The 14,649-nt window shown below is 54.3% G+C and overlaps 1 protein-coding gene across 1 annotated transcript in view; it reads left to right on the top strand.

The window, feature by feature from the left end:
* Positions 1-12,773, top strand: part of VSTM2L (V-set and transmembrane domain containing 2 like) — a 33,651-nt gene extending 20,878 nt beyond the window's left edge. The window contains exons 2-4 of the mRNA XM_059038927.2: positions 86-255; positions 1,859-1,909; positions 11,380-12,773. Of these exons, the coding sequence (XP_058894910.1) occupies positions 86-255; positions 1,859-1,909; positions 11,380-11,652 (494 nt within the window). The 3' untranslated portion in view covers positions 11,653-12,773. The remainder of the gene's footprint in view (positions 1-85; positions 256-1,858; positions 1,910-11,379) is intronic.
* Positions 12,774-14,649: the final 1,876 nt, after the last annotated feature.

Below are 14,649 nucleotides of genomic sequence, written 5' to 3'. Positions count from 1 at the left end.
CGCTCCAGCCCCCGAACCAGCCCCGGGCCGCCGGCCCCGCTGTTTCCTGAGCCCCGGCCACTCCTCCCCCGGTTTCTCCGCACAGCCCTGTTCACAGAGACGCCCCACGACATGACGGCGCGGACGGGCGAGGACGTGGAGATGGCCTGCTCCTTCCGCGGCAGCGGCTCCCCCTCCTACTCGCTGGAGATCCAGTGGTGGTACTTGCGGAGCCACAGGGACTGGACGGACAAGCAGGGATGGGCCTCGAACCAGGTACCGCCCCTGGGGAGACTTCCGAGTGGGGCTGGGAGAGCCCTGGCCCACCCGCCCCCGGGGAGGAGTGTGTCTCTGCCCCTCATCTCCTCGGAGGGGCGTGGGTCCCAGCTACGTTCGTCCTCTGAAGCCCCCAGCTGTCTCCTTCCCTTGTTCCCAGAAGGAGGCCTGTTTGTGGGGAGGGGCAGGGGGCGGAGCCAGGCTGAGCACTTGGGATGGGCCCGGTAAGAAGGGCCTTCCGAGGAGTAGAGTCCCTCCCTTCGTGTACAGGTGGGGAAGCAGGCCATAGGGACAGAAGCTGTCACACACACGTGTACATGCATGCCTTTCCGCATACGTGCAGGCACACGAGGCAGCCCAGGCACGGCACACACATTCACCTCTGCACTCGTACGCGCTCCCACGCACACACTGTGCCAGCCTGTGGCGGGGAGCGGGGGAGGGGATGGCGGGGTGCAGACGCTATTGGTGTCCCCGCCCACGTGCCCGGTAAGCACCAGCCCCTGCCACCAGCCCCGCTGCCGACCCCTGCAACACTGCCTGAGGGTTTTCTCTGGACAACAGAACCTGCTGGCCAGCAAGGCAGGCTGGAGGAGCGCCCCATCAATGACTGACGGGAGTTGGAGGGTAAATACCCCAGCTCCCTTGCTCCTCAGTTGGGATAACTGAAGAGCATCGTACTCCCTTTCCCCCAGGTGCCCAGTGGGAGTAAGTTCCAGTTGCCCAGGGTGGTAACTGGCTTGATGACATACCCATTATTGACTTCCTTTCCTCTTTTGTCTCACTCACTCATTCCTCTCCTTATGTTTCCTGGGATCACCTACCAAATAAACCACTTGCACCTGAATCTTTGTCTCAGGGTCTGCTTCTGGGGGAAGAAACTAAGACACTCTCATTCTTACGCTTGTGTATATGTAAATATTATGCAAACACATATGTATCTGCTCACCTGTTCACTTACGAACACTTACACGACACACCTTCATATGCACACGTGGGCATGCTCACACGTTCTTGCATGTTTCAAGAAATGGCCTCTGACATATTCACAAATATATAGTAAACTCATCTAGCTCCTGGAGGTGTCAACTCCCCAGCACACAGGCTCGGAGCACTCCAGTGGTCAGAGAAAGCCCTTAGGCAAAGAGTTGCAGCCTTTGTAGTTGGACGCCTCTGGGGGCAGCTTGCAGGGGGATAGTACGTGGGCAGGGCTCCGACAGCGTCTGCTGCAAACACTCCTGAAAACACAACACATTCACGGATAGAGAGATGCAAGTGTACAGACAGACACTCCTACAGACACACCAAGCCCGAATCACATTTTTGCCTGTTCACACGTACCCTCCCTGTATATCTCTAAATACCCTACATATCAGAATGTGTAGCACATGCGCAGTCAGTTTTATAGGCACCTCCTTTATCTTCCTTTGCTCTGACTCACCTCCATCCCCTGAGTGGACATAGAGCTGAAGGACCCCAACCTCTGGACCCGTAGTCCCCAGAGCGTCACTTGCGGTCACGAGAATCTTAGCCATTGCTCGTATCCCCACCCAGTGATCCTAACACATTGTCTCTGTTTTCTCCACCCTCCTGCTCCCAACAGCTAAAAGCATCTCAGCAGGAAGACGCAGGGAAGGACGCCACCAAAATAAGTGTGAGTTTTGGTAATGACTTCTCACAAGGGCTCTAACGGAAGACACAGCTGTAATTTAAAAAAAAAAAAAAAAAAAAATCCAGTTCAGCAGGGAGCTTGGGCAAGAAGATGGAGGAGAAGGAAAAAAGAAGGGGGAAAAATTGGCCTGGCTCTGTTTTTTAAAAGCCAGAAATTTTTCAAGTTCATTGAATGACAGGCACAGACAAATGACAGGGGGAGAGAAGACGCATTCTCTCCTGTCGGGGCCAAGGCTGTGTGCGTCCCTGAGGCTTCATGTCTGTCTCAGCAGCATTTTTTATTTGGGGAACCAACAGGGTATAATGAGACTGAGCCAGCTTTTTTTGGCCCATCACGAATGACTGCTGTGGCATCTCATGGTCACTTGGGTCATCTGGCTCTGGACGTGAGGTGGGACAGGGGAACTACAGCTGAAGGATTTCAAGACTGGCTGGGCCTTCTAATGCATTGACTCATTTTATTGTTGCTCCATCTCTGTGGGGAAAGGCAAGCTTTCACCCATTTTACAGGTGGGGCAGTTGAGGCTTAGAGGGGTCAAAGCCTTGCTGGAGGTTGTGACTTGGCTGAGCTGCCTCCAGCTTTTTGTCTCCAGGCTATGCTGGAGCCCAGTGAGGTGGGGCACTCAGGGATTGACAGTTTTTGTAGAGGAGGGTACCCAAAGCAGGGCCTGGAGGAGGCAGGCAGGATTGAGAAAAGAGACTGTGTAGAGGGGACCGGCCTGGTGACACATGTGGCCATGGGACCAGGTTGGGTTTGTGCACGGGGCATGTGGTCAGCCTGGCAGGAGGTTATTTATTTATTTAATTTATTTATTTTTGGCTGCGTTGGGTCTTAGTTGCTGCACGCGGGCTTTCTCTAGTTGCCGTGAGCGGGTGTGGGCTTCTCATTACGGTGGCTTCTCTTGTTGCGGAGCATGGGCTCTGGGCGTGCGGGCTTCAGTAGTTGTGGCACGCGAACTCAGTAGTCATGGCTCGTGGGCTCTAGAGCGCAGGCTCAGTAGTTGTGGCGCATGGGCTTAGTTGCTCCGTGGCATGTGGGATCTTCCCGGACCAGGGCTTGAACCTGTGTCCCCTGCATTGGCAGGTGGATTCTCAACCACTGCGCCACCAGGGAAGCCCCTGGCAGGAGGTTAGAAGTCCACTGGACACATACTCAGAAGATGCAGGTGCCCGCCGGGGTATGAATGTGCATGTGTGGGAGTGACCTCCAAAATCACTCTTTTCTGTTGCTCCTTCTGAAGTCCTTCAAGGACCTGCGAGGGAGCTCGGGACCCCAAGGCCAGTTAGATGCAGAGGAGCTCCCTGAGCAGAAGTCACAGTGTAAAGAGTGCATTGGGAGGCATGAGGTGCTGTGCCAGGCACTGGAGGTGGCAGAACGGAGGCAGGGAGTCCAGGAGGGAGGCTCCCACAGAAGCTCAAGCAGGAGGTAGGCAGATGACAGACAAGGGCCTTCAAGCATCATTTGTGCAGTCTGCCCCGGGGCCTTTCTGAGCTGCGATCTGGAACTTTGAGCCATTTCCAGCTCAGAGCAGCTGCTGGTCCAACCCTCTCTAAATCCGTAGCCCCACACCCTAACCCTCACCCTCTGCCAAGGGCACACCCATACGTAATACCCTATTTCTTGCCCAAACACCCATCAGTTAAGCCCAGGAAGGTAGAAATCTGTGTGTGTATCAATATACCCCATTCACGGCAACTCTCTCGCCGATGATTTTGTTTGGGGTTTAAGGAGCATCTCAGGCAAAAGAGAGAATCATCTGACTTAGAGGATTAGAATTCAAGGCTGTTGGGCCCCACGTGAGGGGAATGTGAAGGTGCTAACTAGTTAAATAAAATAAATGTGCTCAGCATGATTGTGCAATGCCCCCCACCCCATCCTAGCCCCGGCGGTTCTTGCACCAGCTGGGGCTCTGGGACTCTGGTTAGGAAACCCACAGACAAGCACAGACCCAGTTCCTTGTGCAGACAGCATCTTGCACGTGACCGTTCTTAAATACACAGGTGCGCAGTTAGTGGACACCTGTAAGCGGAGGCACACCCCGGTTTCCTGCAGCTTAGGAGAAGGCTCAGACTTTTCTCTGCAGGCTTCGAGGTTCTGCACAATTTGCTCTGCTCACCCTCTGGGCTCTCTCATCTTGCTTGACCCGCTCACACCGCCCTCTTCCACCCGCTGCCTTCCAGCCTCCCATTCCTTCCACCTCTGGGCCTTTGCACAGGCCAGTCCCTCTGCCCAGCAAACTGTTCCTCTCTCTTCCTTCAGAGCTCAGCTCAGCAAGCCTCCCTGGACCCTGGAACTCAGCCGGCACCCCTCCCTTCTCCCTGCTGGCTGCATTTCTGTCTGCACTTATCCATCCATGCTTGTGAGCATTTGTTTCAGGCCTGTCTTACCCGGAGACAGTGGGGCTGGGACTGCGCTTGCCTGATAGACTGTTACCTTTCCAGAGCCTGACACAGTGCCTGGCAGGTAGTTAGTGCTCAATAAATATTTATCAAGTGACTGTCACACATACCCCCACACCCCCAGGCCAATGGCAGTGTAAAGCCAGACACAGATTTTGATAAACAGACGTGCCAACACGATGTGCCTCATGCCTGTGCATGGATGTGTACAGGGGACGTGCAGCTGTGAAGGCGCTTGTGTGAAACTATGGGACCTGGGGACCGCAGGCCCTGTATCTGTAGGAGCTAGATGAGCCAGGCAGGAATTCCGGCCCCATAGTCTCATGTCACCTAAAAATCCCGAGTTCCATGGAATAATCTCCCAATTTTTAACTGTTGGGACCTAATTTGATTTTTTTTTTTTTTTTTCTAATTTGATTTTTGAAAAACTGTGAAAGCCAAACAGCTCAGTCTCCCCACCGGTAGCATCAGCACCTGAGGGGCCTCGGGTTCAGAGGAGGGAAGTACAGTGAGTTTCTGGGAGTTTGGTGGCGGCAGGGCTCCGTGATGGGCTCTGTAACCCATCGGGGCCGCCATGGTGGCCCTGGGAAGGTTGAGATATGGCAGTGCTGAGTGCGGGGGTGGTACAGTGAGGACACAGTGGAGCCAGCCCTGAAGGTCACAGGACCTGAGTCCTGGTCCAGCTCTGCCAGCTCCCTGGGCCTCTCTTTCCCCCCTTTCACTGCTGTCTAATGAATATATGAAAACACTTTGGCAACTGTACGGTCCTCTGGATTTGGTCGTGTGAATGACCGTAGTTACTAGAGTGGAAACTTAATATGAGTATTCGAATCACGTGACTCCTATTCCTAGCATGTGTGGAGCGGGGAAAGGAGGCCCAGCTTCGCTACAGGAAATGGGAGGGAATGAAAAGAGCTCAGAATCTCATAGGGAGATCATTTATATGAGAGGACAGGCATCTGTGATGATGATGATGATGACCATAATAATAGTAATAATAAAGCAGCTAACATTTATTGAGTGCCCGCCATATGTCAGGAACCATGAGTACTTTACATGAATTATCTCATTTAACTTGGGACCTGGGAAAGGACCCCCTGGCCTTAAAAATATCTCCCTTGGGAGCTTGTATATGCTGAGGGTTCTACCATCAGGGCCTTATTCCTGTGGCTCAGGTAAATTCTGCTATGTCCATTTTCAAGTTCTGGAAACTTTTCTTTTGACCTAACTGAAGTTCTGTCTTTTGGAATTTAGGTTAATTTCCCCTTAACCAGTTTTGCAAGTTGAGATGGCCCCCGACTTCCTAATTGCAAAATAAGGTGAAATTCTCCACACACCTTCTTTCCCAGGGGGCTTACCTGCCTTCATTACTGTTAGTTCCTCCTTTGGTCTAACCAAAGTCATTTGTGCTGTAGATTCAGTTCATGTAACCTGTTTCAGTCCAAAATAGCCGTGGGCAGCCTGGGTCCCCATATACGTGTGGCCTCGTGCTCCAGCCCACTTATCCTAAGCCCCGCCTCCTCTCCAGCTAAGCCCTAAAAGCCAGGTACATCCAAAGTGGCCTCAGGAAGCATACTGCAGCCCCCTGTCCCCAAATCTCCATAAATGGTTAAAAGGCAGCTTCATTGGTCAGATCCACCAAGTGGCCCTATAGGTCAAGCCCCCGTTTACCCCGCTTGGCTGCCCCACAGGTATGATACACATATGGATACCGCATCTTTTCTGGTGTGGGGGATGGGCGCTGTGACCACTGGAGCAGCACATGAGGTCTGTATCCTTCACTAAGGATTAACAGGCCAAGCGGCGGGTCATGGTGTATTATGACTTTGTTTTCTGCAGTAGACGTTTCTATATTTTCTTGAAATTCCTGCCGTGATCCACAATATACAAAGGGCATGGAACTCTGAAGTCTGAAACGGAGGCAAGATTCATGTGGAGTCAAAAATCACTCCATCCGGGCTTCCCTGGCGGGGCAGTGGTTGAGAGTCCGCCTGCCGATGCAGGGGACGCGGGTTCGTGCCCCGGTCCGGGAAGACCCCACATGCCGCGGGGCGGCTGGGCCCGTGAGCCATGGCCGCTGAGCCTGCGCGTCCGGAGCCTGTGCTCCACGGCGGGCCGCAGCAGTGAGAGGCCCGCATACCAAAAAAAAAAAAAAAAATCACTCCATCCATCTTGGAAATCCCTTGAGACATCCATAGAGCAGCCTGCCTTTGGCTGGGACTGAAGAGATTACTCTGTGAAGGCCGTGGTCACACACTCCCAGTCCCTGCTCTCACGGTACTCCCAGGCAGTGTGGGGGATGGATGTTAATCCAATAATCCCTCGTGATAAAAAGTAAAATTACAACTGTGACCATCAAAATGAGAAGGAGCGCAGCCAGTAACAGAGGACCTGACCTAGTCTGGTGGGTCTGGAGGGCTTCCTGGAGGAGGTGGAGTGAGGTGAAGTGAGCACTGAAGTGTAGAGAGGTTGACTAGGAGTAGGGGGAACTTCTCTGGCTGTGTGTGTTGGAGGAACTGCAGGAGGCTGTTGTGGCTGAGGGGAAGGTGGGGATCAGACCCCAAAGGTACCCCCAGCAGCCACTGCTGGGAGCCATCAAAGGAAGCGTTCTAAGTTGGGGGCGTTTTGGGAAGATCTGTCTGGCTGTCATGGGAGGACGGATTGAAAGGAGCCAGAGTGGCTCTGGGGAGACCCTGCAGGAGACCCTGCAATGTCCTGGCCAGTGCCCGGGGATCTGGATTCTGGAGAGAAGGGGAGGGGGCCCAGTGATGTTTCGAGGGAAGATCAGTGGCATTCAGAGATGGATTGTGCCAGAGTGAGAAAGGAGCAGTGTGGATGATGACTTGGGAGGGTCTAGCTGGAATGGGTGAAGGCTTCCGGGGCCCAGATTTGGGGAGACTCTGGGTTGGGTTCTGGACATGCCGAGGGGCTGGTGGCCAGGTGTTGCTGATGGAGGCACGGGAGTAGCAGAGCCTAGGGCAAGCCCTGGCCTGGGGCAGGGACCCACTGACCCCTCTTCTCCACCCAGCACCTTCCCGGGGCCACCATGTCCCTCTTAGGCTGAGGCCTCGTGGAGGAAAGGGCTGGCACCATGGATGCAAATTAGCATCACCCATTCTTCCTGGCTCGGCTCGGGAGAAAGATCCCAGCCTGCCCACCTGATGGTGTGTGGGCTCCTGCCGCGTCCAGAAGGGCCTGGGCCATGGGCAAGCAGGGAGGAGGCTGAGCTTGGTCCTGGTGTGGGCTGGCCTTGCCTCTTTCAGCATAATTAGGTACTTAATTGCACTGCTAATGCCTGTCGATGCCTGTGCCCAGGTGATTATGATTTACAGCCAGGCTGCCGCCTGGGGGGTCTCTTCCCCTCGTAGCCTCTCCGGCTGTGTTGGAGGCCTGGGCTGCGGGATTCTTCTGCCCAGTCTGTGAATGTTGAAATCCCACAGGCTACTCCACCACCCACAAGAAGCCTGGGTAGGATGATGGGCCCCCTCCCGCAGGAGATGCTTCTGAGGAGGGACTGGGCTCCCCCAAGACATGGAGGGCTGGGGGCCTATGGAAATGACGGGGGAGGGGGTAGAAAGACCTGTGGTTTACTGGTTCCGGGAGGCTCCCCAGAGATGTGGTTAAGGCCTGGTCTCTGTCACCAGCTGGGTGGCCTTGGGCGAATCACTTCACCTCTCCGAGCCTCCGTTTTCTGACCAGTACAGTGGGTATCCCAGCAGCGCCTACATCACGGGGTTATTATGAGGTTTAAATAAGGTTGAGACTATTTACTGCATCATTTCACAGGGATCAAGCGCTCCATAAACACTAGCTACCAGCAATACCGTTACTGTTGTTACCGTTTTTTAGCATTTGCCTTCTCCGGATGGTGCTTAAAGACACAGACCCCTGGGGCTGGGAGGGAGCAGCCTCTGATGTGTGGCCTCTCCCTTCGTCCTGTTGGAAACCAGCTCCCTGGGGTGCTCGGTTGCGGGTGTGAGGTCTGGGTTTTCCGTTAGACCTGGAGCCCGCGTGGATGTGGCTGGGGTCTGGCTGATTCATAGCTGTATCCCCAGCGCCCAGCTCGGAGTGGGCGCTCGCTAATCGTCAGCTGGATGGCTGGATGGATCTAGCCCAAGAAAACCGAGGCCAGGGTGCTGGTGACTTGTCAGGGTCAGAGTCAGCCTCCCAGCACCGTCTGCTGTGCTCCCTGTCTCCCTCCTCCTCCCTGAGGGGGGAGGCCACACAGGGGCGACAGGGCAGGAGAGAGCTGGTGCCCAGGCCTTGGCCTCTGGGCCGGGGCTGGGCGGAGGGGTGGGCTGGGCTCGGTGCTCCCTCCCTAGCGCTGCTCCCAGCCTTCACATTATTACTCCATTAGCGCCTTGTAGGGTTGACAAATGAAGGATAATTAATATCCGTGAGGGAAACAGATGTTGAGGTAATTCGCTCCCCGCTGCGCATTTGCAGCAGTGTCTCCTGACTCTCCTGAGAGCTTGGCAGGGCCTCAGGACCTCTCCGTGCCCTTGGCCAGAGGTGATGGAATCAGCAGGGCTGATGGCCTCCAGCTGGGCCCAGCCCCGGTACCCGGAAAGGAGGGGTCCCCTGCCCAGGGGGGCAGCTGGAAGAGTCTCCTGCCGCTTGGGGAAGGTGGGAAGTTCTGCCTCTGTCCCACCTCTTGCCTCCTGCTGTGCTGTAAGCCCACGCTTTCCTGCTTGGTGGGGGAAAGGCAGGAAGGCTCAGAATAAGGGAGGACGGGCCAGGCTCCTTGTGGCTGCCCACTGCTCTCTATCCTTCTGGAGCCTGGGAAACCCCCCTTGGCCCTGCCAGCTCTGCGTGACCCTCTGTGGGCCTCTGTCATGCCTTTGGAGGGTTAGAGTGCATGGACTCAGGCCGCGGGTCGGTTCCCCGCTCCGCCGTTCACTGACTCAGTGCCCATGGGAAAGTCACTTCTTTCAGAGCCGTAGCTTCACCAGCTGTAAAGTGGGTAGGAGCATATATACACGACCTAAAATCAAAACGCGTAATATCTGGGTACCACTTCACTTGGAGAAAGAAGGAGCTAGAGTGAGGCCATTCATTTAACAAATGTTTTTATCATTATTATTGGCAGGGTACCAGGCTCTGCGATGATCACTGAGATGAACAAAATAGGTATCACCCCTGCCCTCGTGGAGTTGATAGTTTAGCCAGAGAGAGAAACAAAAATCAAGTAAACAAAATGGTTCTCAAATTGTGATGGCTGTTAGGAAAGAAACAGACAGGGAGATGTGATCGAAGGCTTTTTGGAGGAGGTGATGTTTGAAAATGAATGGGAGTCAAGGAGACAGCACCCAGGCAGGGAGACCAGAAGGCTGTGAGGCCAGAAGGAGCTTGGCATCTGGGAGGAAGGGGCCAGGGAAGCCAGAGCAGATTAGTGGGGTGATTAGCAGTCATGTGTGTGAGTGCCCGGCTGCACAGTGAATGCACTCCCTCAGAGAGCGTCGTCTTCCTCACCCTGGCCTCCTCACTGCAAGGGTGATCGGCAGGGGTGTCCTCCTCCAGAATTTGGCGTGTGGCAAGAACAGGCAGGCTGGTTGTCTGTCCCCATTGCCCCCCCCGCCAAGGGGAGAGGGACCAGATGGGCTCAGAACTGGGGCCACAGGTCTGAATCCCACTCAGCTCCATCCTGGCCCTGGCGAGCCTGCAGTGCCAACTGGTGGTGAGATCATTGGGCACGGGGGCCGTGGCTGGCGGCTGGGGACTTTTCTCCCCTGTTCTGTGTAGGTGGGGCAGGGGCTACAGGAGGTGGGGCAAGGCTCCTTTTGGTTGTAAGAAATAAGGGGACAAGGAAGGATGGAAGCCCCCTCCCATTACCACCCCCCCACTCTATAGGCCCGACTGCTCTCTTTTTTTCCAGCTTTTTATTTTGAATTGCAGACTCATAGAAAGTTGCAAAAAGAGATCACAGAGTCCCCTGTCTCCTTCACCCAGCTTCCCCAATGATTTATCTTACATGACTGTCCTTTTCTTTCTTAATTGAAAAAAACTCACACTAGCTTTATGTTTATGGCAGATTTATTCGTAAGAGCTGTAATCTGAAAACTACCCAAATGTCCATCAACAGGTGACTGGATAAACAGATTGTGGTATATCCGTATGATAGAATACTGCACTGCAATAAAAAAGAACAAACTGAGCCATGCAACGTGAAGGAATCTGACTGATGTTATGTTGTGTGAAAGAAGCCACACACGGAGGAGTTCAAGAACAGGGAAAACTAATCTATGGTGATAGAAATCAGACTAGTGGGTAACCCCTCGGGGGTGAGTATTGACAAGGAGGGGCCACAAGGGTGCGCTCCAGAGGGTTCTAAGTGTCCCATGCCTTGCTCTGGATGGTGGTCACACCGGTGTACATGCGAGTAAAATTTCATTAAGCTGTGTGTGCCTTACTCTATATAAATTATATTTTAATTTTAAGTAAAAAGTTTAAAACTATATCAAATAGATAAACAAGCAAAAAGCCAAAGTACAAAGACAGATGTCACACTCTTGCTCCCCTCCAACTGAACAGTTGTCAGCATCCTGATATATCTGTGATCAGCATTTATTTATTTGTTTGTTTGTTTGTTTGAGAAACAAAGCTAAGAATTCACTTTGCAGTCTACCCCAGGTCCTCGGCCCTTCCCTGGGCTCCACTCCAGAAACAACCATGGCTGTGAGGCCACTGTGTTCCCTCCCATCTGTTTTCAAACTTGCACACACACAAGTCACCAAAACCGGTGTAGGGTATTTTCCCGTGTTTCTTTCCAGAAATGGCATCACACTGTATATAGGAGTTTTGCAATGAGATCTTGTCACTTCCTGCGTGTCCCTGAGCTCTAACGCGCCTAGTTCTAGCTCATTCTTTTGAACTGCTGTGCAATAGTCCACTGAGTGAACTGACTACTGCCTATTTATCTGATCTGTTGATGGCCATTGAGGTTGCTTCTACTCTTTTGCTGTTAACTCCGCGTGCCCTCGTGGGAGTGTCTCTGGGGCCCCATCCACGGAGTGGGCTCCCGTAGCCAGGTCACCGTCTCTCTGTCGCCCCCAGGTGGTCAAGGTGGTGGGCAGCAACATCTCCCACAAGCTGCGCCTGTCGCGGGTGAAGCCCACGGACGAAGGCATCTACGAGTGCCGTGTCATTGACTTCAGCGACGGCAAGGCCCGGCACCACAAGGTCAAGGCCTACCTGCGGGTGCAGCCGGGAGAGAACTCCGTCCTGCACCTGCCCGAGGCCCCGCCCGCAGCGCCCGCCCCGCCGCCCCCCAAGCCCGGCAAGGAACTGCGGAAGCGCTCGGTGGATGAGGAGGCCTGCAGCCTCTAGACTGATGCCCAGCCCGCCGCCGGCCCGCCCTGCGCCCCTACGGCTGTACCGAGTGCATGAGGAGCCGCTGGACCGCTGGGGATGGGACTGCCCGGGTCCAGCTGCCCTCCCCATCCCGAGACCGCCCGTGGCCCCCACGTCGGCCCTCCTCCCACCACCCCTTGGCTCAGCATGTAAGGCCCGCCCGACCCTTCCCCTTCAGACCCTCCCCGTGACCTGGCTCAGAGACGGTGGCCCGGGGCACCGAGGGGACAGCCGCCCCAGAACGCTGGGGTGGGGCACCAGGCCGGGGCCGAGCTGCCCCCTTCCGTCACCAGCTTCAGTAGATTCCAGTGTTTCGCTTTGCTTGCTTGTCCGCCATCCCGTCCCAAGCCGGGGCCTCCGAGCCTCACTCCCCCGAGCCTCACTCCCCGCCTCCTTCTGACCATCCCCTGCTTGGACCTGGAGGTGTGGACAGTGACCCCTCCCCAAATTTGGACTTGAATCTTCTGAGCAGAACTGGGGCCTCTCCTCTGGCAAAGAACTGGGAGCAGAGACCCCAGGAGAGCTGTGGCCAGTTGGCAGGTGGCTCACAGGGGCCCTGGGAGGAGAGGGAGACCCCACTGTCTCCAAGTGGGTCCTTCATGTTCAGCCTCCTTATACCAAGAAACAGCTCCCTGCCTGCCCCGGGGCAGGAATCTGCCCCTTCACATGGCAAGTCGGAAGGAGGGCCTTTCCTCTCTGACCCCACGGCCTCATGCAGAGTTCTGCACCAGCAGGACCCCTTCGAGGGGCTTCGAGGCTCTCCAGGAGCCCCCCTCTTCCAGCTCCTAATGTCCCAGCCGCCTCCCAGAGCCCATGCCGAACCCACCCAAGGGCCTGGGGCTGTTGGGAGCCGAGGGCCCCCCAATACCAATCCCCTCACAATCCCTGATCAGGGGGCACCCACCCCCTGGTGATTTGTAAATATTTCTATTGGGCCCAACATCCCTTCAGAACTGGCTCAAACCTCTGGCCGCACCTCAGCGATGGAGTCGGGGGACGTGGGAGAGGCTTTGCCTAGGGGTGTGTGGGTTACCCTGTACACATGATCCAGTCCGTGACTACCAGCCAACCTGAATAAAGCGGTTTAAAAAAGCCTCTGGGCAGTGTCTTTCTGGGGCATTTGTATCTGGCAGCAGTGCCACTGGAGAGGGGCAGGTGGGAAGATGCCTCACCCAGCATCTTCTCGCTCCTGCTCTGTGCCCCCCAAGCACAGAAGAAGCACTGGAGGGGTCACACGAAGTCAAAGGAAAACCAGCCTTTGTCCAGCGCCAATCCAATTACCAGGCACTTGAATTATTCTCCGATTTTGAGATAACTACACATACAGAAGAGAGCATAAAATATGTGCACACTGTTCTGTGAATAAATAAATTATAAAGCAAGTAGGGGTGAGCTACAAGCTTATCAAGCAGCACCCCATAACTGAACCCTCTGCCCAGCCCATGTCTTCCAGATCAGCCCCCTCCTCCCTCTTAGAGGTCACCACCACCCTGATTTTTAAGGTCATCCCATTCTCAATGTTCTTTGTACACGTTTACTACCTGTATGTATATCATCTTAATATAGTTGAGTTTTGTCTACATTTTTTGAACTTTATATGCATGGAATCACACCATACCTATTCCTTAACGCACTGCTCTATTTGTGAGGTTCATCCATGTTGTTTCATGTGTCTGTAATTTGTCCATTTTTATTACTGCATGACTGTCTACAACTTATCAACTTATTTATCCATTATACTGTTGACAAAAATTTGTGGTCCCATCTGGGTGCACGATAATTAACAGCACTGCCCCAAGCATTTGAGCACGAGGGTGGACTGGCTAAGTTGGAGGTTTAGGCACTGCACTTTAGGGGTCTCGTTTTCTCCCCAGGTATCACCATCCCCACACTACAGTTGAAGAAATGCGCTCAGAGAGGTTAAGTGGCTCACCCAAGGTCACACAGCTATCGAACCCTGCTCTGCTGCTCCCATCATGCCCTGGGCTCTGGACTTCCCCTGGCTCATCCCAGCCTAGAGTCCCACCTGCCATGGTCCTGCTGAGAATCTGCCTGAGGGCTTGTCAGTCAAGCCTTGGTAGCCACTATGGCTAGCTGGCACCTCCTTTGTGCATCTACAGAAATCACGAGCATCACCCACACTGAGCCTGGGGCATCTGCCTGTCCCTGAGCTCCCCTGCCAGCCAGACTGAGCGAGCCTCCCTCAAGGGCAGGGACCGGGAACTGTTGAAATGATGACTGACATTGGCTGAGCACTAAGTGTGCCCCAGGCACTGTGCTGACCGCCACAGCAGCCCCAAAGGGAGGCATGTATCCTCAGTTTTGAGATGAGGAAACAAGCTCAGAGAAGAGTGGGTTGGAGGCTGGCTGGCTGGCTGGATGAGGACATGGATAAACCAGGCTATGAAGCAGGCAGGGCTCTGGGCCAGTTGCAGTATCCTTGGGCTGGATGGTCTATGACCTGTGGTACTTTCAGGCCAGCAGCCAGTCTTAATTCCATGAACATGGTCCCTTCTAGAAATGCCCAAGTGCAAGGCAGATCCTGAAAAGCCCAGGTCCCTCTGGGAAGGTCTGGTGGGTACAGGCTCATGCTAGAGTGATAATAATACTTACAGGTCTTGAGCACCTCCTATGAACTAGTGAAAGACTTTCCACAGGAAATCCTGAGGATCCACAGGATCTCATTTCACCCTCCCAAGGGCTCGTGTCTCATCTCCAGTCCCCTCCCCCTTTAGAGGGGTCCCCACCTCCTTGGAGGGATTTTTCTTGCCCTATTGGGAATGCAGCTCAGGGAAAAGAACAGCGTCTGGGTTAGAATCCTGCCTCTGCACACCCTTGTTTCAGGACCCCGGGCAAAGCTCTTCACCTCTCTGAGCCTCAGTTTCCTTTTCTGTAAAATGGGAATGCTCCCAGGGAAATGCAAATCAAAATCATAAAGAAATACTATTTTGCACACACTCAGATGGCAAGAAT

The sequence above is a fragment of the Kogia breviceps genome, chromosome 14 (genome assembly GCF_026419965.1).
Source record: "Kogia breviceps isolate mKogBre1 chromosome 14, mKogBre1 haplotype 1, whole genome shotgun sequence".
Lineage (NCBI taxonomy): Eukaryota > Metazoa > Chordata > Mammalia > Artiodactyla > Physeteridae > Kogia > Kogia breviceps.
Note: the sequence above shows the minus strand (reverse complement) of the source record. Positions and strands in the feature narration are given on the sequence as shown.